The following is a 23,773-nucleotide window of genomic DNA, read 5'->3' as shown; positions in this document are numbered from 1 at the left end:
TAATGTGCTCAAATGTTCTATATGTTAAGTAGGCCAGGCTCATTCGTTACATCATTCTTAATGTCCATAAACATGTACTTACTTGTAGAAGGATTAATTCCGAATAAATACTAATCAATAATTGTTAAGAATTTATGAATATTACCATAAGTTAAAGTAAATTAAGAAGTTAAAATTAGCTCAATATCCAAAGTTGTAAATTTTACATTTTGACGATATTTCGTACCGGTATATGTGTGTGATGAAAAAACTGGGCTACATCTTTCGTGGAAACATTTTATCTTGTATTTACATGGGAAATTTTAAAGTCTATATGTACTCTGAATGGCCAAAACTAAAACTTTACAACTGTAAATTGAGACTTTTTTGTTTAGCATTTATTAAAATTAATATTTTTATTTGCTATAGCAATTAGAATTTTAAAAATCCAGATTAAGCTTGTTGGATAAATGAAAATATCTTCTTCTGAAAAAGTTCTAAGTTTCCTTTTGGTCAGTGAAATTGCAATGAGATGTGGAAACTGAATTTGCTACAATTTTATTCATGATTTCGGGAGTTATTGTATCTTCCTTCTCTGAACGTTATTGAACAGTATCTTTTTAATTATGTTGTCTAGTGTTATTGGTAGAAAATTAACAAATATGTAGTATTTAGTAATTGGTTTATTTCACTTTTATGTATCATATTAAATATAGTTTTGATTTTATACATTGATTTTAATACCATTCTTCTAGTCAGTCATATTTCTATTTTCACTGTTTCACTTTCGTATATTTTGAAATCAAAGCTAGATGTAGAAATTTTTACATTTCGTATTTGCAGCTTCATCACTAGATCTTAAATGAATCAACTTTTGTTTGTTACTTTTCTGTGATTACTTTGTTTTTTCAGAAGAAAGTGCGAAATTATATTTTCACTTTCTGACGAAGAATAGTTTTTTTTTTCTCTTATAATCTATGAATCTATAAGAACTTTAATTCAATCACCATGGCACTTTCTAAATGTAGCACTATGCTTTTGTTTGTTTGTGTAATGTTTTACATTGATAGTAACTAACACCACTGTCAGCATGAGTGCATGTGCACATACTAATTAACAAATTTCGTTGCACTTAGCACCACGGATAACGTGTCACTCTAATCCACCCCCTTGCTTCCCTGGTACTACATGTTCGGAGGGCCCAGAAGGCATTCGATGTGGGCCGTGTCCTAGGGGCTACATTGGAGATGGACGCAATTGTAAGCCAGGCATCTCTTGTGCTGAAAGACCGTGCTTCCCAGGTAAGTAGCGTAGTTGGAAGAAAGTAAAGGAATCGCACTCTCTGAACAACTGAAAAGTGAAACGTAAGTTTGTTTAATGATATTTCACAAGACTATATTGAACATACGAACTTGCAAATATTTTCATTCTTAAGAGTACCCTCGTCCCGAAAGGATAAAAGCACTTGAATTAATAGTAATGTAATAACTACGTGTAATATTAATTCGCCATATATCTATCCATTCTATTATAATAGATTAAGTTTTAATAAACTATTGCTTAGGATATTTTAACCATAGCACAAGTTCTGTCTTGAGATTATTTACATATAAGTGGACAATAACTCAAATAAAAATAATTCAGACGATTTCAAATCACAAACTGCAAACAAAGATTTTGTTGTTAGTCATGTTGAAATATCAACTATCAACTTCAACATAAAATTCTACACTTGATAAATTATTAACCTTCCAAGAATGCATTGGTCGCTCCCTTACTTAGATACGGGAGAGGTGAATATCTTAATAAAATTTCCGAACAAATATAAAAGAATAGTTATAAAGTTGTAAGAAAATAGTTAAGTTGTGAATCACAGCTTGTTAAGTACGCTGTTGTGGTCAATCTTATTTCCATGTAAACTTAATCTCACTTTACGTTGTCTTTGTTTATTCATTATTGAAACTTTAGCGTGTACTACACAATTTCACACATTCACAATTTCATATAGTGTGATCTGAATCTATTATTATGTTCTATTTGATACTGAGAAATTCATAACTGAGTTAATTGACGTTTCATGATGTGTGGCACAGATAGATGTAATCATCTTGTCCACACTTGTTAGGAAATTGTTAAAATATGATTCGTTCAACTATACAATATAATAATATAATAATTACGTCACTATAAGGTGATATATATTATATACATATAAACACATACCAAATATATAATCCAAATTCTGAACTGAATACATTGTAGCTAAACTTGTGAGAATACTTTATAGCTATTAGCAACATATTAAGAGTTGGTAAGAGTTTAAACCTTTAAACTTCATCACTTAAACTTTCTGCATGCTTCGAAATCTTATAGAAAGTTAGATTATTATGTGACACCAGCTTCAACTACTTATTTGTTATGAAACAAAAAATTACATACAAAATTCTTAGTTTAATAAATAACTTCTATCTCCATAACATTCCGTAAAATATTTGTTCTATTATTACTAATATTTCGCCCAATTTTGGTGGATTTTAACCATGCAATATAGTCGGTATTTAAAACAATACAGATAAGATAAAATATGTTACAAATAAAGACAGCTACTTCATAGAACACAACATACGCAGAAATTGTGCTACGAGGGAAAAGGTATTCAAAGAGTCTACTATTATTCGAAAGTTAATCTTTCTACTTGTATTTGCAGTGTTAGTGGGATAATTTAATTTAATTTTACGTAATAAATTTCGAAGGACCTGTTTAGCAATTGAGCCTAAGACTTCGGAAAAGGATAGGCTTTAAATACGAGGATTTTTCTTTACTTGTGTACAGCTTAAGTAGCCTGTACACACGCTTCTTTGTTTTGATTGGTTGGATGTGGTATAATGTGTTTGTCTTGATTAGTAGATTGTGGTGTAATGTATCTTTGCAGTGGTGAGGTTATATAAGACGTGGACCTATAGGTAAAAGTGAAATCCAAGCTAAATGTTCTCCTGCTGAGAATCAAGCCCGGTCTTCCACATCAAAAATAAGAAAGTTGATTATTAGTAGTTCTATGTAGTCAAAACTAAAATGTACAACTTTGCAACAAAAATGTACGTTTTCTTTGTTTGTTCGACGGTAATAAAAATTATTAATTTTATTTGTTACTGCAAGTAGAATAAATAAATAAATAAAATAGGCTCAGTTTGTAACAAATGAACTTGTATATCTTCAGTATGAAAGCGCTCGAAAGTTATTTATATTCATATATTTTCTAATGTCATGTTTAATTGTAAGAACTTGATACTCAATTTTACTATCGAAACGTATTACAAAATACTAGTTGTCGCCTCTTAAAAATATTTAGGTGAGATTGCACTTATTGGTAGCATTTCCAATAAAAGATATCACATCATATAAAGTATTCCTGACTCTAATGATAGAATATTAACTAAATTTTACTTATAGGTGTAAGATGTTACGATACAAGCGATGGCTTCCAATGCGGACCTTGTCCAAGTGGATACACGGGAGACGGTCAGTCATGTCAACGTAGAGGTGGTTGTGAGAACCATTCATGTTTCCCAGGTAGTCATTATTTAAAAATTATATATTTATTTTTTTTAAAGTTGGTTTGTAGGAATGTAATTTATTTTCTGTTTATCACAAAAATGTTTTCTCATTAATATAATTTAGTATATTTTATACGTTCAATATGATTGTGCTTTAACATTAAAGTCAAACGGATAATATCCTACGGTAGTGAATTACTTCTAAATGTTTTCAATCTTATGTTATACTATCTTCTTTCTTTATTTTACTTTTGGGCTTTACATTCCTTTTTTTTTTTTTTTTTTTTTGCTAAAACTAAGGAGACAATAAGCAGTGAATAATAATGATGTAATTAATGATAACGAAACAGTATATGTAACATCTTTGCCCCGAGTGGATTCGAACTCGCGACAGACAAGTCTTAGACCATATGCTAGCAGGCATGTAGTAAACTAACTTCAAATTCAAAAAAAAAAAAAAAAAATCTGATTTTGTTTCTGCGTATCAGTCATTCTTATACAATCTTACTTAAGGAGATAAATAGTTTGTCTTTCGAAGGTGGTTCGTAGGTGCAGTTGTTGAAATATGTACTTTACTTTTCACTCTTTTCTTTTCAATAGTTTTAAAACATTTTTATACTTCTGTCATAACCATAGATGTTACAGAATTTTTTTTATGTAAAGCCTCTTCTTAGCTATCCTGGAGAAAATTTATTCGAATGTACAAAGAAGAAAATAATGTGAACACAATTCGACCAAGTAACAGTGTAGTAATTTTGGTAAATTGTTTCTGTTGCTGCAAAGATATTTTATCCTTAAACTTTCGTGTAACTGTTAGAGAGTGCTTAAAGTGATGATGTAAATTATATTTATCTTAGGCGTTCAGTGTACGAACATAGACTCTCCACCATATTATCGTTGCGGTCCATGCCCTCCAGGATTCACTGGTAATGGAACAGCTTGTCGAGATCTTGATGAGGTGAGTTCAAAAGAAGCTATTGAATTGAATGAGAAATGTGCGTTTCTCTTGTTTTCTGTTCACTGCAGATACATAAGTAAGTCCTACCTCTTCTTTTTTTTCAAATGTGTACAAGACTACTCACTTCTTAGTATTTTTAGCTGTCTTAATTTTTCTTTTAAGAAAAAAAAACTAATTGTATACAACCATCTATTCCAAATATTAATCTTCTTGTCATGTTTTGAAATTTAGTAATTAAATTTTTACACGCTACTTTAGTGAAAATAAAATGAAGAAAATATTTAACATTGTGTTACACTCTACATTACTATACGCGTAAAAGTAAAATATGAAGAAATAATAAAAATATCAACTTTAAGGAAATATATATTTCAATTACATATGAACACAGTTATTATTTGTTGAATAAATATATTTGATACTTTTTTGAAATAGTTATAATCCTGCAACTGATAAAATAATGACAAACCAAAATAAAATCTACTGGAATTAATACAGTTAATTAAAAATAAAATTCTCTCTGGTATGAAAGAGTACGAATAGTGAGAAGCAATTCTTCGCATATTTAAACCAGAGAACAACTAAAGATACGGAGCAACATGCTCCGTGCAACAACTTTATTTTTGATTAAAAAGATTAGCTTATGTATTGTTTGATTTGATTTTTAGTTTAGCGTCCCTTTCAGCAGCGAAGCTATATGAGACGTTAACCTACAGCTTAACTTTTTTTTAAACTGAAGACATGGGATGGAAATCTCCTTGTTTGATCCATGAAACAATATGTATCATTTGATCATCATTGTATATACTTCTATTTACTGAATTATGGTGATCTTATATTGCTAAGTTTTACACAGTAACTATTTTTCCAGTCCATAATTGATACATTAATATACTTCCGAGCTTCTAAGTACCTAATAATCCCTCATGTGTTACATTTGTATTGATAGCTGAAATACTATGTAAGACAACTTGATTTTTCATTTTAAAGAGAAATAAGCGATGATAGCATTTAACAATATGATCATTAACACCAATGACTGAAATAACTAATAAGTTCTTTATGTTTCTATTATTTTGTCATATAATTATTATCTTTACAGTGTGATCTAGCGGAACCATGTGATCCACGTGTGCGTTGCGTAAACTTGTCTCCAGGTTTCCGATGTGATCCTTGTCCTGTAGGATTCACAGGAAGTTCAGGTCTTGAGGGTATTGGTTTGGAAGTGGCCAGCAGAAATAGACAAAGGTGCTACGATATCAATGAATGTAACGATGGAAGAAACGGTGGATGCGTAGAAAACTCAAGATGTATAAATACTGAAGTAAGTTTCTTTGGACTGTTAGATTTGTGAATTTGATCTAAAAGTTAAGTTTGTTTGTTAATCGTCATTTGAGCATTAAGTTTGAACTTAAATTTACTTCCAGCTTTCTCATGAAAGACGGTTTATTGAAATACAGGGTCAATAAATCTGATTGAATATCCATTATATAAGGCCAATATATAAGGCCACTTCTGAGTTGCAATTTTAGAGGTTAGGAGTTGAATTCTTAAGAAATTTTATAAATTATTATTGATTTGTTTGTTTGTCGTACCAGTAGCTGTTATGTAAAGTTATTGATGTTGAAGGTTCAATGATTCTTAATAAGCATTACATTGTCGAGTTAAAAAAAAAAAAAAAGAGTCGTACTATTCCTGGTTGACAAAATATCAATGTTTGTTAAAATACCTAAATAACGTCAAAACTCACTGCAAAAATAAAATAATACCACTGTTATTTCTTAATATTCTTTTCGTAGGGTTCCTATCGTTGTGGAGAATGTGCAGAAGGATATCTTGGAAACCAAACAATTGGATGTCACAATTCTCCTGGCCTATGCCCTGATGGCACTGTCTGTGATGATAATGCAGATTGTATTAGGCATTTCGGCTATAATACTTACGTTTGCAGGGTAAGTTCATAATCACTTCCCTATTTAATTAAAAGTATACACGGTGGACAATTTATGTTGAAACGCTCTAGTTACTTTTAAACTAATACATAAAAAATGCTGAAATTTTGTGCCTTGAAAATCAGATTCTTCGCAAACAAAATCCAACTCTTAGAAGTTTTCTTTATGAGTACTGTATACAACTAACGAATTGATTTTGCTCTAGAGAAAGGTGAGCAATTGATATTTATTATTTTCATGAGTTCTATTATGACAACTATCAGACACAACTAACATTTTGAGAAAAACAATTCACATAAAAATTCATGAATATATGAAAATATAATACCAGAAAATTATTATTATTATTATTATTATTATTATTATTATTATTATTATTATTATTATTATTATTATTATTATTCAGCAGCAAAAACAGCTTTTTATCTAAACTATGAACAACAAGGTTGCAGAAACGTGTTAGAATTCATCCCAATATTAATTTACGAAGTAGTAAATAAGTAATTTGCAATTCATAATTTGAATAATTACTTACGTTAGAGTTTAAAATTTTATTTGTATTTCTGAGTTTCTTTTGAAATACTATACATAACTATATATTTCTCGCTTTATTAGAGACTACAAAGATCGTTTAATACCTTCCTATCTATGCATTTAATTTAAAGTCGCGCCTATTTTAAAAAGAATATTTAAGATACTCATAAATCTTGGTTAATATTCTATTTCATTCAGCTACGTTACATTCAAGAGATCATACAAAATGATGTACAATTTATTAGAGTAAGTAATCGAACGACCAGATAGAGTGTGAATTAACAATATATATATATATATATATATATAATTACGTTTAAGGGAATAGTAAAAACATTGGAGTACGGAATAGATAATAGAGCTCAACTGTCAATTGCACTTTTCACAGCTATTTCTTTGTTCATGAAACAGATAGTGGAAGAAGTACTTATAGTTTTCCTTATTATAGTTGTGAGATAACGTTTTAACTTTTTTTTTTTTTTTGATCATCTATTAGTTTCCCATCATCGCTTCGGGAATTTTCTGTATCAACTTTATACATACACTTGTGTTCACAATTTGTCAAGGAAGACATCATAATATGTACTTTTGCAATATGTTGTAAATTGATTTATTTATTGTTAATGAAAATCAAGATTTTTTAAAACATGTTTTGTAGAAAACAATAAAGATGAGAAAGAGGGGTACGATGCATTGTAGCGTGTAGATAGATAGATAGATATAATCAGTGGCGGCGTAAGGGCGGGGCGAGCGGTGCCCTCGCCCCGGGCCCCACTTTGTGGGGGGCCCCCGACGGTAGGTAAAAAATAATTACTAAGGAACCTTCTTAGCATGAGCCGTACAAGGGCTGTCAATGTTTATAATCCACACCTTCCCTAAATGTAAACGCAATTAATTGTCAATCAATATTACACCAAATAACGGATGAAACAACAGAAATATCTGTCCAATAAAGCTAATCAGTGCTGGATTTCCGTATAAGCTAAACAAACTATACGCTTCGGGCCTCACTCTTTTGGGGACCCGAAAGAAATTTAAAGAAAAAAAACTGAATGTAGATTAAAAATAAATAAAATAAAAGTTTCATTATCTTGGACGCTCCCAAAGACATTTAAAGGAAAAAGCTCTGAATATAGGTCAAAAATAAAGTAAATGTTTCGTACTGTTGGGAAGGGGGGGGGGGGCAAAGAATTTTAAAGGAAAAGGCTGAATGCAGGCGAAAAAATAAAACAGACGTTTCACTTTCTTGGGGTCCCTCAAGAAAATTTAAAAAAAAAAAGTTGAATGTAGGTGAAAAATAAATAAAATAAAAGTTTTACTTCCTTGGGGTCCCAAAGAAATTTAAAGGAAAAAATGTAAGTGGATTAAAATATGAATAAAATAAAAGTTATATTCTGTTCAATAACCTCAGAGAAATTTAAAGGAAAAGCTGAGTGTAGATTAAAATATAATGAAAGTCAAAGTATATTGTGTTATTTACATTCTAAGATCTTATGATGCAAGTAATGGGGCATCGTCTGCTAGCCTGCTTCCTAAACTATCACTGTTTACTTATTTATTTATTTATTCATATATCAGTTCAAGAGAAGGGTAGAAAAAAGGGCTCAATGTATATGATGCTTTATTAGGGTACTAGCATTCTGTTCCTAATTAAACGCTCTTTAATGCAGACGCTATAGTCGCTGATTCACTTGATTTCCTTCTGCCTTTATTCTTTTGTCCTTTACAAGTCAAATTTACAGCGAGAGAAACCCTTTTGCTTATATCAGCTGGTTTCCCCATTTCTGCTCTTGTTTTTTCGCGTATGAATTTACACTTCAGCCCACAAATTTAGAGTGAAGAAAATGTTCAATAAGAAAACAAGTGTTCAAATAATCAAAATACTTCAGCATTATATTTAATTCAACTCCTGATTGTTCTCATATGGAACACTTGTCACAAATCGTTCGATTTGTTGACATACAACGTGATTCTGTTCAAGTTCGGGAAGCATTTATTGATTTCATCTGTGTCGAAGGAAAGACTGCTGAGAGTATTTCTGCTGAAATACTGAAGAAACTTCAACGTGATAGGCTTGCTATTAAGATTCCAGAGGCCAGTCTTGTGATAATCAGGCTACAATGGCCGGGCAGTATTCTGGAGTTCAAACTTTCATACGGAATATAAGTCCTTTGGCCGGCCATTTTCGTTCCTTGTAACAATAATTCATTGAACCTTGTGGCTTACATGCTGCGCACGTTAACGTTCTGGCGGTGACTTTGTTGGGAGCAATGGAACGTTTGTTGGTATTCTTCTCTAGATCTACTCACCGATGGAATGTGCTGCAAAATCACGTACAGATTGGTCTAAAACGTGAAAATGACACTAGGTGGAGATCAAAAGCAGAAGCTTTAAAGGCACTTTCTAGTCAATTGGATGAAGTAATTGATCCGTTGGAAGATCTGCGTGACACTTCGATTGAAACGCTTGACAATACAGGAGATGCTAGTCTTCTTGCAAGCATCCAGTCATTTAACTTTATCGCTTTACTATATTTCTGGTCTGCAAATCTCTCATATATTGATCGGATCCAAAAATACCTTCAATCTCAGGCTATAAGTTTCAACTCTTATTCAGTTACAGAGCCTGGTTAACACCATTAATATCTGTAGACTTGAGCTGGGCAAGGAAATAATGTCAACAGCTAAAAGAAGTTGCAGGGCATGGAAGAAGGAGATGCATGCCTGGAAAAGCAAAGAATGAAACCTGACTGCACAGGCCGAAGTGAAGCGCTCTATCAATGAAATTCTAGATGAGATAAGACAACAAATGTATGATCATTTTACTCAGATGCATGACCTAAACGACAGATTTGGATTTCTGTGTTCTATGGCCAACTTTGTGCAGCAGCTAGATTATGAGAGCGAGGAAAGGCTAAAAGCATATTGCTCTGATTTGACTTTGTTCTACCCCAATGACTTGGATGACTTATTATTATTTCAGGATTATAAGGATTTAATCCATTCACTAAGGTGTGCTCAGAAAGCTAAAGAACAACTTGACTTTTCACCACAAGGTATCCTGAAATATGTATCTTCAGTGAGGCTTGAAATTTACTAAAGTTTGGCAACCGCTCTTCAGATTGTGATAACACTGCCCGTGTCTGTCGCATCGTGTGAAAGGTTTTTCATCAAAATGAAATTGATAAAATCATACTTCGTTCCACAATAAGTCAAGAAAGATTCAAGAAATCTGGCCATTCTTTCTACAGAAAATGAAATAGCATCCACTGGATTCTGATAATATAGTTGAAATTTTCGCTGCTACCAAAGCAAGGAAGGTATCATTCTGAATGTTGGTGGAACATAGGCTAATATGGTAGTGGAACTACTGTCGAAAGTAGTTTCATGTTTCAAGTAAAGGCAATAAAAATACAAAAGTACCAAAAGAAAGTGAAATCTTTGTTTTACGTCCCACGGTTATGCCGGCTAGGCTAAAGGGGATGGTGATGATAAGAAATGAATGAAAAGGTGGAATGAAGAAAGTGGGAGGAAACGGGAGAACCCCGACAAAACCCACGAGCACGGTGTTTGTCCACCACAAAGTGCACACGGTGCGAGCTGAACCAGGGACCCCAAGCACTGGAGTTGAACTCTCTACCACTGAGCCACCGCGCCCCCAAAAGTACCAAAAGAGTAATAAAAAACTGTCAAGATTTGTCAAGTGACTGGTGATAGGTGGTAATGAAAAATAGGATGGTATAACCTGTAGTAGATTTCTGTGCTCACATATTTAATCTATATCCCCAATTATTCAATATATTCAGGGTTTTTTGTTATAATATATTCTAATACTAAGTATGTTAGTAAATGGTAATGAAAATAGTCATAATTATGACAGAAGACAGACAGAATATAAACATGACTGAATTATTAAATACAAAATAATATATGCATAAAACAAGTGTGAAATCTGGAAACAATAGTAGAAAAGACAAGCAGGAGAGAAATATTCTAGTGCTTAACTATTCATTGATACTTCGGCAAAAGCAGCGGGACTAAATACATTGTACATTATCACTGGAGAGAAACCCAATGTTAAAGTGAGTGGGGCTAATTGTAGGAAGGAAATGTAATCAAATAAAACCCATCTAACGTAAATTCAGACAGGTGAGAAACTATGCATAAACTTAACCATATGACAAATTGCGCAGGAGAAACACCAAAAGCGAGAACCGAACAAAAATATTCTAGAAAACATAGAGCTTACATTTAAAAATCGCATCGGTTATATTATTATTTGCAATTTTTGCAATATCAGCTCATTGTTACGTTTTGTACGTAAATTTGTCTCTAACTGTATTATTAGGAGCATTACTTCCACTATTCCATCTAATTACAGTCCGCGTTGATATTACGATAGTATAGGTGTAGGATAAATTCTGGATTCTTGATTGTTACGTTTTGTTTGTTCTTAAGATTGTTATTTTTGTTGTGGGTTCTAGTTTACGTTACACTTGTATCCCTAATCCTTTTTCAATCGTGTCCTTTGTTTAAAAATGAATAAAAAGGAAAAAATATGCAATGATAATCGTGATTCAGTTTTATTTGTAGATACCAGCCTGAAGGCGGCTCTAAGCATTTAAAAAAATAGACAGGGATGCTGAATGTCAGCCCTATTTGTTTAATATATCCCAGATTATAATGATCTAAACACACACACCAACGGGAAAGGGGGAGGAGCAAACAGAAAGAATGATATGTAAATGAATGTCAAAAAAGAAGTGTATATAAATCACGATTGTTTGAAAAGGGGCCCCAACCTACTTCACTGGCCCCGGGCCCCAGTTTTCCTTACCCCGCCACTGGATACAATATAATAGCATTTAATATTGAATTTAAATTATATATAGAAATATCAAACATAGGGTATAAACATAAATAGTAAACTCGAATACAAAAAAGGAAAAAAAAATCCATTTTTAATAGAATGCACAATGTTCTTTTATAGTTTAACAATACTCATTAAAAGAAAATTACAAGGCCTAAGAAATACCAGTAAAAGATTCCTCTTTTAAATGCTTTCTTTTTATATATTTTTTAAATATTCTTTCAAGGAAAGTAAAAGAAGCTTCAAAATTTCTTTTCGTTGACAGATTATGACCATTAGGTATTTACTATAATACTTCCAATTCACATTTTTCACATTACTTCACTCGAAGTTTATTATTGTTTCTCTTACGATGTTAGTTAATGTCAAACCCCACTATGTTTGATATCATTAGTAAACACTTACTTTCCGACCAAATAACAAACTATTGCAAATATTAGCTAAATATTTCTTCTTCTATGGCACCACAGCTCTTAATCGAACATTCTCCTCCATCAGAATCTACTTTCATTTCTTCTGGTCTGCCGCGTGTGCTTTCCAGTTCTGTTCCTGCTTCCTTCGTATCTCCTAACACCATATTCCAACATTATTTCTTGGCCTTCCCCTTCTCCTTGTGCCTTCCATCATCTAAGAACATTTTCTTCATTACTCTTTCTTCTGCCAGTTTGACAATATGTTCTACTTACAGTAGACACCTAAGTTTTTTGTATTACTATGCCTGCACTTTTGTAGTTATTGTAAAGCTCATTCTTATGTCTGATCCAAAATGTATTTTGATTTATTTTCACCACTTCATACATTTTTTCCTTAATATCTTTCTTTGAAAGGTTCCCAACAGTCCGCATAATCCAGCATTCAGATCCATATGTAACTACAGGCTTAATTAATGCTCGGAAAATTTTTGTTTTGGTCGTTTTGGGGATAAGATTGAATCTTAGTAAGGAAAGTAGTGCAAAGTAGGTTCTTTTTATAGTTATAACTCATCTTTTGATTTCTGCGCTGTGGCCATTATTTGACGTAATTGTGGGTCCCAGGTAGGTGTATTTGTTGACTATTTCAAATTTGTATGAATCAATGTTAAGGTTTGATCCGAGTCTTTTCTGGTGTAGTTCGTTCCTAGATACAACCAGAAGTTTTTTTTCTTTCTTTCTAATTTGTTTTGAGCCCTATCTATTTCGACTCTTTCTCTAAGTTTAGAAATGATTCCTTCATGGCTTTATAATGTTAATGTCGTCTGTGTATCCTAAAATTTGACGGCTGCTTGTCACTAAGGTTCCTATTTTTTCGTACCTATTCGTCGGGGTACTGCTTCTAGTTCCAAAGTAAATAGAATTGGAGTACACGTATCTGTCACCTTTCTGAATTGGAAGTTATTTTGATAGATTACTTCCTATTTTTTACATCAGTTCTTGGGTTTCTTTGTTATGATTTTGCATAATTGTACTAGTTTATCCGGTATACCTAATTCCTATAATGCTTCCCCCATTTTCTTCCTGTGTACAATCCGCAGAAAAAAAAAAACTGCAACATGAGCATGTAAGTTTATTGTGAAACTACGCCCAACAGCCAAGGGAATCAACACAGTGTTTAAGTGGCACGAATCACGCCGGAGAAACCTCGGCGTCCTCCCCTGCACACTTATTTTGGAGCAAAAGACTTCGTCGTTTCAGAATAAACTTGCATGCTCATGTTGCAGGTTTTCTGTTGCGGACTGTACATTATCATAGGGTATTTTATGGTGATATACTTTTTCCCAGAATTTCTCAAGAGCTTGCAGGATTGTAAATAGTTTGTCTGTGGTTCCAGTATATTGTGTATGATGGTTGTCAGGACTTAGTATGTTGTCGTGAGTAGTGTAATCGCTCTATAGTTGTCACAGAACAGTTGATTTTTATAATGTATGGGAGTAATGAACCCTAATTTCCAGTCTTTGGGCAAGTCATATGTTTTGTTCCAAATTTTCTCAACAAGTATATGCATTACGTTTTCTGCTTCTTTACTTTTCCTTCTTAAGGAGTTCTGCAGCGATTCTATCTATTCCAGGGATCCGATTAATTTTAGGATTACTTCTTTAATTTCTTGAACTGTTTGGGATTTCGGTTACTCTTGATTCCCTTTGCGAGTTTATGCTTTCTTTACTATCATGATGGACCAGAGCCATATTTTGCGTTTCTGTTTCATTATTGAAAACTATCTCGTAGTATTTGCCCATTGGTTTTGTATATCTTCTTTAGAATTGAATAGGTTGTCATCTTCGTCCTTAATAGCAGTGTAGTATGGTGTGAAACCTCTTTTTAATTGTTTAAGTTCTCTGTTGAATATTATTGTCTGGCTTCTGTATCTGATGTTTTCAATTTCTGTTAGTTTATTTTCTATCAGTGTTGAGTAAGTTACTTGTAAAAATGTAACGCGTTACAAGTTACTTTACTTTCTCTTAAAATGTAACGCGTTAGTAACGCATTACTTGCCTACAAAAAGTAACTGTTACTTTACTTCGCGTTACTAACGCGTTACTTTTAGGTCCGAAACTTTAAATATGTGAAAAAAATATTACTTCAATTTTCCGTACTAATATTACTACCGCTATTATTATTATTATTATTATTATTATTATTATTATTATTATTATTATTATTATTATTATTATTATTATTATTATTATTATTATTGCACGTTCTGAATCGCTTTATGTAAATGCAAAAACAAATTTTTTACTTGATATATGAAGATTTTCATATAATGTAACATTGATAAAATGCCATACTGCGTTACTCGTAGGGATGGGCACGAGCGAGTTTTCTTTGAAACTCGATTGGACTAGAAACAGACATCTTTGAGTTCGACCCGAGAACTCGGCTTGAAAAATTTCCTCCAACTCGACTCAAATTGGGGTCGAGTTTCGAGTCGAGTCGAGCCAAATCCGGTGTGTAGTTTCGAGTACATTCTTCAAATATATTACATAGACAATATAATTATTATCAATGACACTACTACAACTTTTATTATTATTATTATTATTATTATTATTATTATTATTATTATTATTATTATTATTAATTATAACGACACTGTATATAAACATGAAAGATAGGCGGTTTGTATTTGAATACTAAAAAACTAGTTGATTGCCAACCTCGGTAGTCGTGAAGTCTAGAAGTCAAGGACATTGTTCACGAGCTTATGAATTTGGGTTGAGAGTCTAGGTTGAGTATTCGGGCTCGAGCCAAACACTGTTAAAAGTTATAGGTCACTGGCCAAATATCTTCAAAACTGCTCAGCCCGGGTTTAGAGTTGTCGGCTCACAGCTCATTCACTATCGACCCGAACCGAGAATTGAGCCGAGCCAACAGCTCACCCAACCGACTCGGCTAGAGCTTTCGGCTGAGTTGAGCCGAACCGAGTAGATGGCTCATCCCTACCAAGTCAGCTCGAGCCGATGGTTCACCCCAAGCGAGCCGGCTCGAGCCATCTTCTCAGTTGAGCCGAGCCCAGCTGTGCTTGTTATAAAAAAAAATCTCTTGTGGTCTCGCTATCGAGACGAGATGCGATCAGTGTCCCCTCTCGTGAGGAACACTAAAAGTATTCCATATTACTATTTAGCTTACATGGCTTTCGCTTTCCAGTGTAATCTGGCCATGATTTCAAGACTAGTTAAAACGAACGAGCCATTTATCAAACTCGACTGGACTCGAAACTCGACGCGAAAAACTGAATCGGCTCGGAACTCAACTCGAGAGTGTTACCTTTGAGTTGACTCGAAACTCGACTTGAATTCGAGTCGAGTTGAGTTTTAGTTTGACTCGTGCTCATCCCTATGCGTTAGAAAAAATGGTTTGCTTATTATTATTCTGCTAAACTAATTATATAATAATAACAATGTTGTTATGTAAAATTAAAAATACAGAATATAGAGAAACATTACACTACAACTAATAAAATGAGAACACATGAACTGGGGGTGAATCAAAATTTGCCAGTAACTCTAAAATCGATACATGCTTTTTAAAGCTAGTTTCAAACTCTATAATCAACGGGACGCTAGGATAAGCAAACTGATCTGAAAGAACTCCAATATTACATACCATCAGCAAACTATTTTCTAGCTCATCAGAACACAGTTTATTCATATTAACCCCTTACTGTATATCGTTAATTATGGCACCCTAGTTGTTGATAAATATTTTCCGCCGGACACTTTAGACACTTTACTTTTAAATTCTGTCCGCCATCGTCCTCAGCTCTTAAGGAAAAAGTATTCTTTGAAATGTTCGAACGGTAAAATATTTCCGTTCTCCATCTTTATAAAAATAACACCAATCAAAGTAAAATAGACTACCGGTATCATTGCACTCCTAGTTCACTCACTGAATGTATTGATTTGGAGCTGTCAAAATCTACGACAAAATCTTTCAGGTGCTTGCAATCAGTACACGCGATTACCCTAAGGCTGTCCTCATCTTCCAAAAACAGCAAGTGGCACTACGAACTTATCTGTTTTTCTGTGTGTCGGTGACTGTCGATCACTGACATATGTAGTTCATGCTCGATTGTTTCATTCTGAGAAATTCACTTACAGGAAAGAAACATTTGTTTCCGAAAAAAATATATTCATATATTGTAGTTACCTATCCGAAATGTAACGCGAAAAAAGTAACGCAAAGTAGGTACGTTACTTAAAATTTTGTAACGCGTTACCATTAGTTACTTTGGAAAAAATGTAACGCGTTACTAGGAAACGTTACTTAAAAAGTAACGCGTTACTTGCGTTACGTTACTTCCCAAGACTGTTTTCTATACTACACTTTTTCTTTTGTCGGAGTATTTTTTTTAGCTTTCTTCTTTGCTTCATTGAATGCTTTCTGCCTTTCCTTTGTTCTATGTGTTGGCATGCTGTTCGTAGCTGTGTTTTGTTCCTCTATTACTATTTCGTATGGCTAGATATTTAATACTCTGAGAATATCATATGCAACTAAATATCATAACGCACTTTACGAGTATTCTTTGTGTATGGAATATTAAAACCAGTATGTCATTGAACCTATCCATCACAACTTCCTCTAGCGTTTAGAGGTCGTTCCACGGAAGAAGGATAGTAGCCTCTTTGTCACTTGTTTAAAACTCAACTAGAGACGCGACTGGCATGAAACTTCTTTGAAACTTTCCTTTTTGACTTCAACCTGTATTAAGCAAGGTTTCAGATATGACTTAATTTGTTTACAATATCCATTCTCTCTACCACCCCAGGCGAAGTTCTGGCTCTCTTGCTATCGTTATCTCCACATAGATCACTTGGACCCGATAAAATTAGTCCTCTCTTTCTCAACAAAACTGCTTCAGTTATTGCGGTTCCTCTATCTATCTTATTCAATAGATGCTTCAAGGAAGGGTATTATCCCACCAGTTGGAAACTAGCTCACGTGACCCCAATATACAAATCAGGACTTAAAGATCATGTATCCTCCTATAGGCCAATATCTCTTCTTTCTGTAATATCAATTATCTGCGAAAAAATAATCAAAGACAGGCTACTTAAATTCACCTCATCTTACATCCATAGTTCTCAGCACGGCTTTCTACCGAAAAGCTCAAGTCTCTCAAACTTAAGTACTCTTCTTTCCTGTGCAGTCAAATGTATGAATAACAATACTCAATTAGATGTTATCTACTTTGATCTCTCGAAGGCCTTTGATTCTGTCAGTCACATTCATCTTCTTCATAAACTCTCCAATAGATTTAATGTACATGGCAAATTTCTCTCTCTAATCACAAGCTACTTGAAGGACCGTAAACAGAGAGTTGTTCTTTCAGGGGCGACTTCTAACCCCCAACCCGTGATCTCAGGGGTGCCTCAGGGGAGTGTACTTGGGCCTCTGCTGTTTGTCCTGTATATGGATGATCTCTACACGCACTTATCAGCTCAACCTAGTGGCCTTCTGCTTTTTGCTGACGATTGTAAGTTATACAGAGAAATATCGTGTCTCCGTGACACAATTGCTCTATAGGAAGACATAAATTACCTTACAGGCTGGTGTGAAATGTGGCACTTGAAACTCAACAGTAAGAAATGTGACAGTATTACTATTACTTTGAAAAAGTCTTCTGTCCCCTCCACATACCATATCAACAATTCCCCTATCACACATTCTGGTAGTCATAACGACCTTTGTGTCATCTTTGATTCAAAACTCACCTTCTCTGACCACATCTCCTCAATACTAAAGAATTCAATGCGCATGTTGGGACTTCTTTATCGATTCACCGAACTACGCACTGTTTCTTCATTAGCAACTTTTTATAAGACTTTAATAGCGCCCAAGATCGAATACTGCTCTCCCATATGGGCCATGGCAGCACCTACACATCTCTCCAGACTTGATTCTGTTCTCAATTTCTTCATCGCTATAGTCCGTTTTCGTGTTCCTGCACTTCGAATATTATCTAAGAAGGAGCTCTTGCGACATCTTAATATTCAGACTCCTGAAGTACGCAGAATTATCTCTGACCTGAAATATCTACATAAAATAGTTAATGGAAGCTTAAGATCGGAAATATTACTTCAGGAACTATCCTTACGTGTCCCTTCCCGCATCACCCGGAATACCCACCTATTCCATCTTGCCCATCCTAGGTTGGCTGTTATACAGAGGTCTCTTTTTTTATAGAATACCAAACTGTTATAATCAAGTAACAACTGATGTGGTCATTTTTTCGAGCTACCCAGTGTTTGAAAGAGCAATTAAACGAGCTTTGACGGAATAGTTTTACTTTTACACTCTTTTTTCTATGTTGTTGTTATTGTTGTCTTGTTTTTTTCTTTCTTTCTTTTGTTAGCATATCCCTGTGTAAAATGGCAAAGTTATGCTGTATCTGGGAATTTGTTCAATAAATAAATAAATAAATAAATAAATATGTATCTTTTCATATATTTTCATGTAAATTTATCTAATCTCCTTTTAGTATTTTTAGAACATATGAACTAATCATAAAACTTAACAGTACATTTTTCTTTTTATTAAAATAAGAAATTATATTAGTATTTATTTTCTATTATAGTGTCGCCTTGGATGGGCTGGCGATGGCTCACTGTGTGGTCCTGATCGTGATTTGGATGGCTGGCCAGACTACGATCTTGGTTGCAACGATCCCAAATGTAGGAAGGTATGTATAATATCCTGTAAATGTTATAATAAAATCACGGGCTTGTAAACTAATAATTCGTTCTTTGTATACAAAATGTTACACTTACTTCCATACATGAACTGGATTTAGATTTAGAGCCTGCTTCCAGCAATGTCAGTTTAAATGTATCAACTAAAAACTCAAATTCCCTATTTTTTCTTGTGGTTACGAACAACTATTTCCTTTCCTGTGCTGTACGTTCCTTCAGCAACTTTCCAATCGTTGAATGTTAAAAATTTGCAAATCTAAAATCCCCATTATATCAGTTATTCGGTTTCACTAAAAATATTTTTAATATTGCTATATTAAGCCCACATCGCATAGAAACCTTTGTAGGACAGAAAGTAATAAAATCGTTCTACATAATTGTGTGACAAGTAACATTTATACTTAACACCATACGTATATATATATATATATATATATATATATTAAATGAGTGAAGCCTGCTTTTGTATCATACTTTTCACAATAGAGCCAATCACGTACCAGTAAGCAAATGAATGCTGAAAGTGAAACAACTTACAAGTGTTAACAAATGCAAAGAATTATTATTAAAAGCAATTTAGATGGCGCTTTACGTCATATTATTCGAAATGAGTCAGAATTTCCCGTACTTGTATTTATATGTTATCAATGGCGAATATTTTGATAAAAATATAATAAATGATTTTTACTTGAAATTAAAAACCAATAGGAGTGCGAACAAGAAGCCGTTTCAAGTCTAAAATCTAAACTAAACTCCTGGCTAGAGGGTTAGGGGCCAGGGGCCAGGGCCTACCAACCGGCTTGTAGTACTCATGCTTTTCGAATGATGTGTGGTCAGCATACTTTCTCCCTTCGCTGTTAACGCTGGTTTTCTAGATCAGAGTGCTGTACTTCTTTATGTCAACTAGCTCTCCAATTGTCCTCACAACGCTGGCTGGACTCCACAACACCAACATTATCTGGTGAGGACGAACGGTCACCAGTCTTTCGTCGGATCAAATCTGATGCTACTTGACTTCGCCGATCTCAAGGGAAGCGATATTCCGGTGTGGCTAGGGCGTTCACCGCTTCAAGATTAAGCTGTAGAATTTGCAATACTAATATTACTAAAGTAGAGAAAATGAGAAGTGGATTTTTTCTAGACAAGATAGAAGCTTCTTCTAAGAGTCTATTACGTAACTAAATATTTGCATACTACAAGTTAGTAGTTCTTTGAAAAGGTTAAATTTTTTTCCTCTTTTTTTCAATTTTTAAAAAATATTTTTTTCTCTTATGATCACATACTCGAATGAACTTATACAAAACACAGATTCTTGTTTCTAGTTTGATAGTTTTCATGTGATTGTTTCGATAATTATCTGATATAATATAGTAAATAATATAATTATAATGGAAATATAATTTGTTTGTCTGTGCTCTTATATTCACGAATTTTAGGTTTAACATTCATTTAAAATGTTTGAAGTATAAATATCAAGACAAATGTTAATATGAATGAAACTCGTACATTTTGTTTATCATTCAAGTTCGTCACACTTTATATAATGCTTTCCCTTTACACAAACTGTAATGCTGGCTTCTGGCTTAAACATACTAGGATAAATTTTTCCTCTTATTGTTGAAAGAGGTTTTCCGAATATTATCCGGGCCTCGTATCTTCAATATCGGAGCCCTGGTTTTGAATCTCTCTCTCTCTCTTTTTTTTTTTTTTCTTTCTTTTTAATTTGATGGCAATTAGTCTTCGAGAAACTGATGATATGAGAGAATTTCATGAGTATCAGATAATAGGTGGTTTGGACGATGTTTCCTACGCAAACTACTTTCGAAACTTAACCACCCTGAATTTTTAGGGCTACAGAAGTAAGTGCGAATTTATTATTTATCCATGGCCGTAAAGATGGTACAAAATACAAGTATTATTATTATTATTATTATTATTATTATTATTATTATTATTATTATTATTATTATTATTATTATTATTATTATTATTATTATTATTATTATTATCATTACAGGATAATTGTGTGGATACTCCAAACTCTGGCCAAGAAGATGCAGACAGAGACGGAAAAGGAGATGCTTGTGATGAGGATACTGACAATGATGGTATACTTAACAGCTTAGTAAGTACACCAGATAGTGATATTAAACTCCATTTCTTTCTGTCTGATTTTAAGTTGTATGTTCCATGTTTTGAGGTGTAATACAGCATTTGCGTACTTGCTTTAATTTAACTTCTTTTAAAGTGAAAAGTAACATTTAATTTATTCTGTTGCTTTAACATCATTTTATTTGTTCTTTGTATGATGATATTAAACAATTATTATTATTATTATTATTATTATTATTATTATTATTATTATTATTATTATTATTATTATTATTATTATTATTATTATTATTATTATTATTATTATTTTAGATGGGATATACGTAATTATGAAACATTGCAAAAGATCTTCAAATTAATTGCTATTAGTAAAATATATTAGTATAAACCTGATACAAATTTAAAGTAAAAATAAAAATCTCAGAAAATCGAGTATGTAGATCTATATGGGTAAAAATAAGAAGATATTCTTTACCTGTAGCTTAGGAATATTTACTATAGCTATCCAATTATTTATACATGTATTTACACGAAAAGAATTGACAATTCGATATTTATGGAGATGTGTAACTAAATATTGAGATGAATATAAGGAAAACTCTTTTCAAATACGATCCTGCACATTTTTACTTGTAATCACCTTGTATTTATATTTTAAAATTTTAGGACAACTGTCCACTTGTTGCAAACCCCAACCAAGCAGATGGCGATGGTGACAAACAAGGAGATGCATGTGATAACTGTCCATCAGTCACGAACTTAAATCAAGAAGATGTGGACAAGGATGGCATTGGAGATGCCTGCGATCCTGACATTGACAATGATGGTAAGTTTGTATTACAAAAATATAATACGAAAGTAGATATACTTGGCAGTAGAATTTGGATGAAAATTTTCCTTTAATAATTTCTTATACATGTTAAATAATGTCTCTCTTAATCGACTTGTGGCTTTTTGGTTATATATATATATGACATTTCATAGTGATTGTGGCATGTAAATATTTATAAGGGATGTGATGGAGTTTTATTCCATTCCAATGGTTTCTATTTGTTTCATATGTCAGGATTATATAGTATTATTATAATTGAATTTAGGAGCACATTGCTGTAAATAGGACTGAAAAATATTACTGCGAAAATAAACAATCATTTCTGGTTTTAATCAAAGAATGTCACAAACAAAATTAATTACTTAATTTCCACAATGTTGACACAGGTTATTCAACTTGTAAGATATTATATGTAACAATATTCTAAGTTGAAGCAAAGGAAAAGAATAGAAAGTTAAAAAAATAATCGTAGATAAATAAGCGGAAACTGTTAAACATATTGTATATTCTGAACGAATTGTCTGACACAATCCTTAAAATGATTTTAATTTTCATGCCTAAATATTTCATCAATAGCGAAGGACTTTCTAATGTAATTTCATATTAAAAATTTCTTGATATGCAAGTCAGTGAATGCAAGTTATTTTTGTTCAATCGTAAGCGAGCTGATGGCATATAGTTTGAACCAACCTAGAGGGAATGATATTCTCTTTCTGTTATATAAACATATACGACTTTTTAAATTTTTCATTGGGAATTAAAAAATTAAAACAATAAAAGAAATGTACTAGTGAATATCTGTTATGTAATTTTGTATAACAGTTAATTATTTTAGACGAATTGTGTTTTTTAGTTACTTATGAATGAATACAACAATTGAATGAATACATATGAATGAATACTTATGAATGAATACAACATTTAAAATACAACAATTGACTGAATAAATTAAAAAGAATACTATTTAAATTATAGAAAACTACTAAAATCTGAGCATTTACTTTGATAAGTAGTGTTCAGAGAATCAATTTATTCGCTAAAAATTGGGCAGGTATATTGCATTTCCGAACTTGCTTGTACATAAGTACTTTCTATAATTGTTGTTTGGAGGCCATTTTGACTCATTTATGAAGCATAGCACTAAAAATGTTTCACTATTTACTTTAGGTTTTCCAAATAACCAGGACAACTGCCCTAAGAAAGCAAACGCTGATCAACGTGACAGTGATAACGATGGCTTGGGCGATGTATGTGACAACTGTCCCCGCATATCAAACCCTAACCAATTGGATTCTGATAGCGATCTTGTAGGAGATGCTTGCGACAGTGATAGTGACAGTGACAGGTGAGTTTGGTGAGACATTAACCACAAAAATAAACTAGAAATATAAATTCTTTCAAAGTTTAACTCAAGTAGCGATAAATAAATTATCAAGAATACGGTATTTTCATTTCCATATATTTAAATAGTGAATTTCAATTAATTTGAGGTTACCAATTCCATTTTTAGAGCAAGAGGCACAGGCTCGATTGTCAATTTGAGGATATGTGCGATCCGAATTCTATTTTAAAGTATAGATTCACATCTCATAGTCTCACTGCTGAAAATCAACGTTAAACTTCAATCCATCAATGACAAGCTAAATTTTTATATTTTTAAAAAATGTAGACAAAATGTAAAATTATACTTTAGTGAGTCAAAATCAGTATTAAAATGCCACCGTAGTGTTCATAAAGCTTAAATTTCAAGAAAGTAATTTAAGATATCTATGTAACATAGAATTATGAATATGAATTAACCGTTTTGTTTTGTGG

General features: G+C 32.8%; 1 protein-coding gene across 3 annotated transcripts in view; it reads left to right on the top strand.

Annotated features, from left to right (window-relative positions):
* The window catches only part of Tsp (Thrombospondin), a 265,557-nt gene that overhangs the window by 221,341 nt on the left and 20,443 nt on the right, over positions 1-23,773 (top strand). For 2 of the 3 annotated variants that reach the window (XM_081747100.1, XM_081747091.1), the window contains 9 exons: positions 1,116-1,280; positions 3,430-3,549; positions 4,391-4,491; positions 5,594-5,815; positions 6,291-6,443; positions 18,900-19,004; positions 21,032-21,139; positions 21,793-21,952; positions 23,126-23,303. In XM_081747100.1, the coding sequence (XP_081603226.1) occupies positions 1,116-1,280; positions 3,430-3,549; positions 4,391-4,491; positions 5,594-5,815; positions 6,291-6,443; positions 18,900-19,004; positions 21,032-21,139; positions 21,793-21,952; positions 23,126-23,303 (1,312 nt within the window). The remainder of the gene's footprint in view (positions 1-1,115; positions 1,281-3,429; positions 3,550-4,390; positions 4,492-5,593; positions 5,816-6,290; positions 6,444-18,899; positions 19,005-21,031; positions 21,140-21,792; positions 21,953-23,125; positions 23,304-23,773) is intronic. The other variant, XM_081747107.1, reaches the window with a different exon arrangement.

This window comes from Thermobia domestica, chromosome 2, assembly GCF_964235325.1.
Source record: "Thermobia domestica chromosome 2, izTheDome1.hap1.1, whole genome shotgun sequence".
In the NCBI taxonomy this organism is placed as follows: domain Eukaryota; kingdom Metazoa; phylum Arthropoda; class Insecta; order Zygentoma; family Lepismatidae; genus Thermobia; species Thermobia domestica.
Note: the sequence above shows the minus strand (reverse complement) of the source record. Positions and strands in the feature narration are given on the sequence as shown.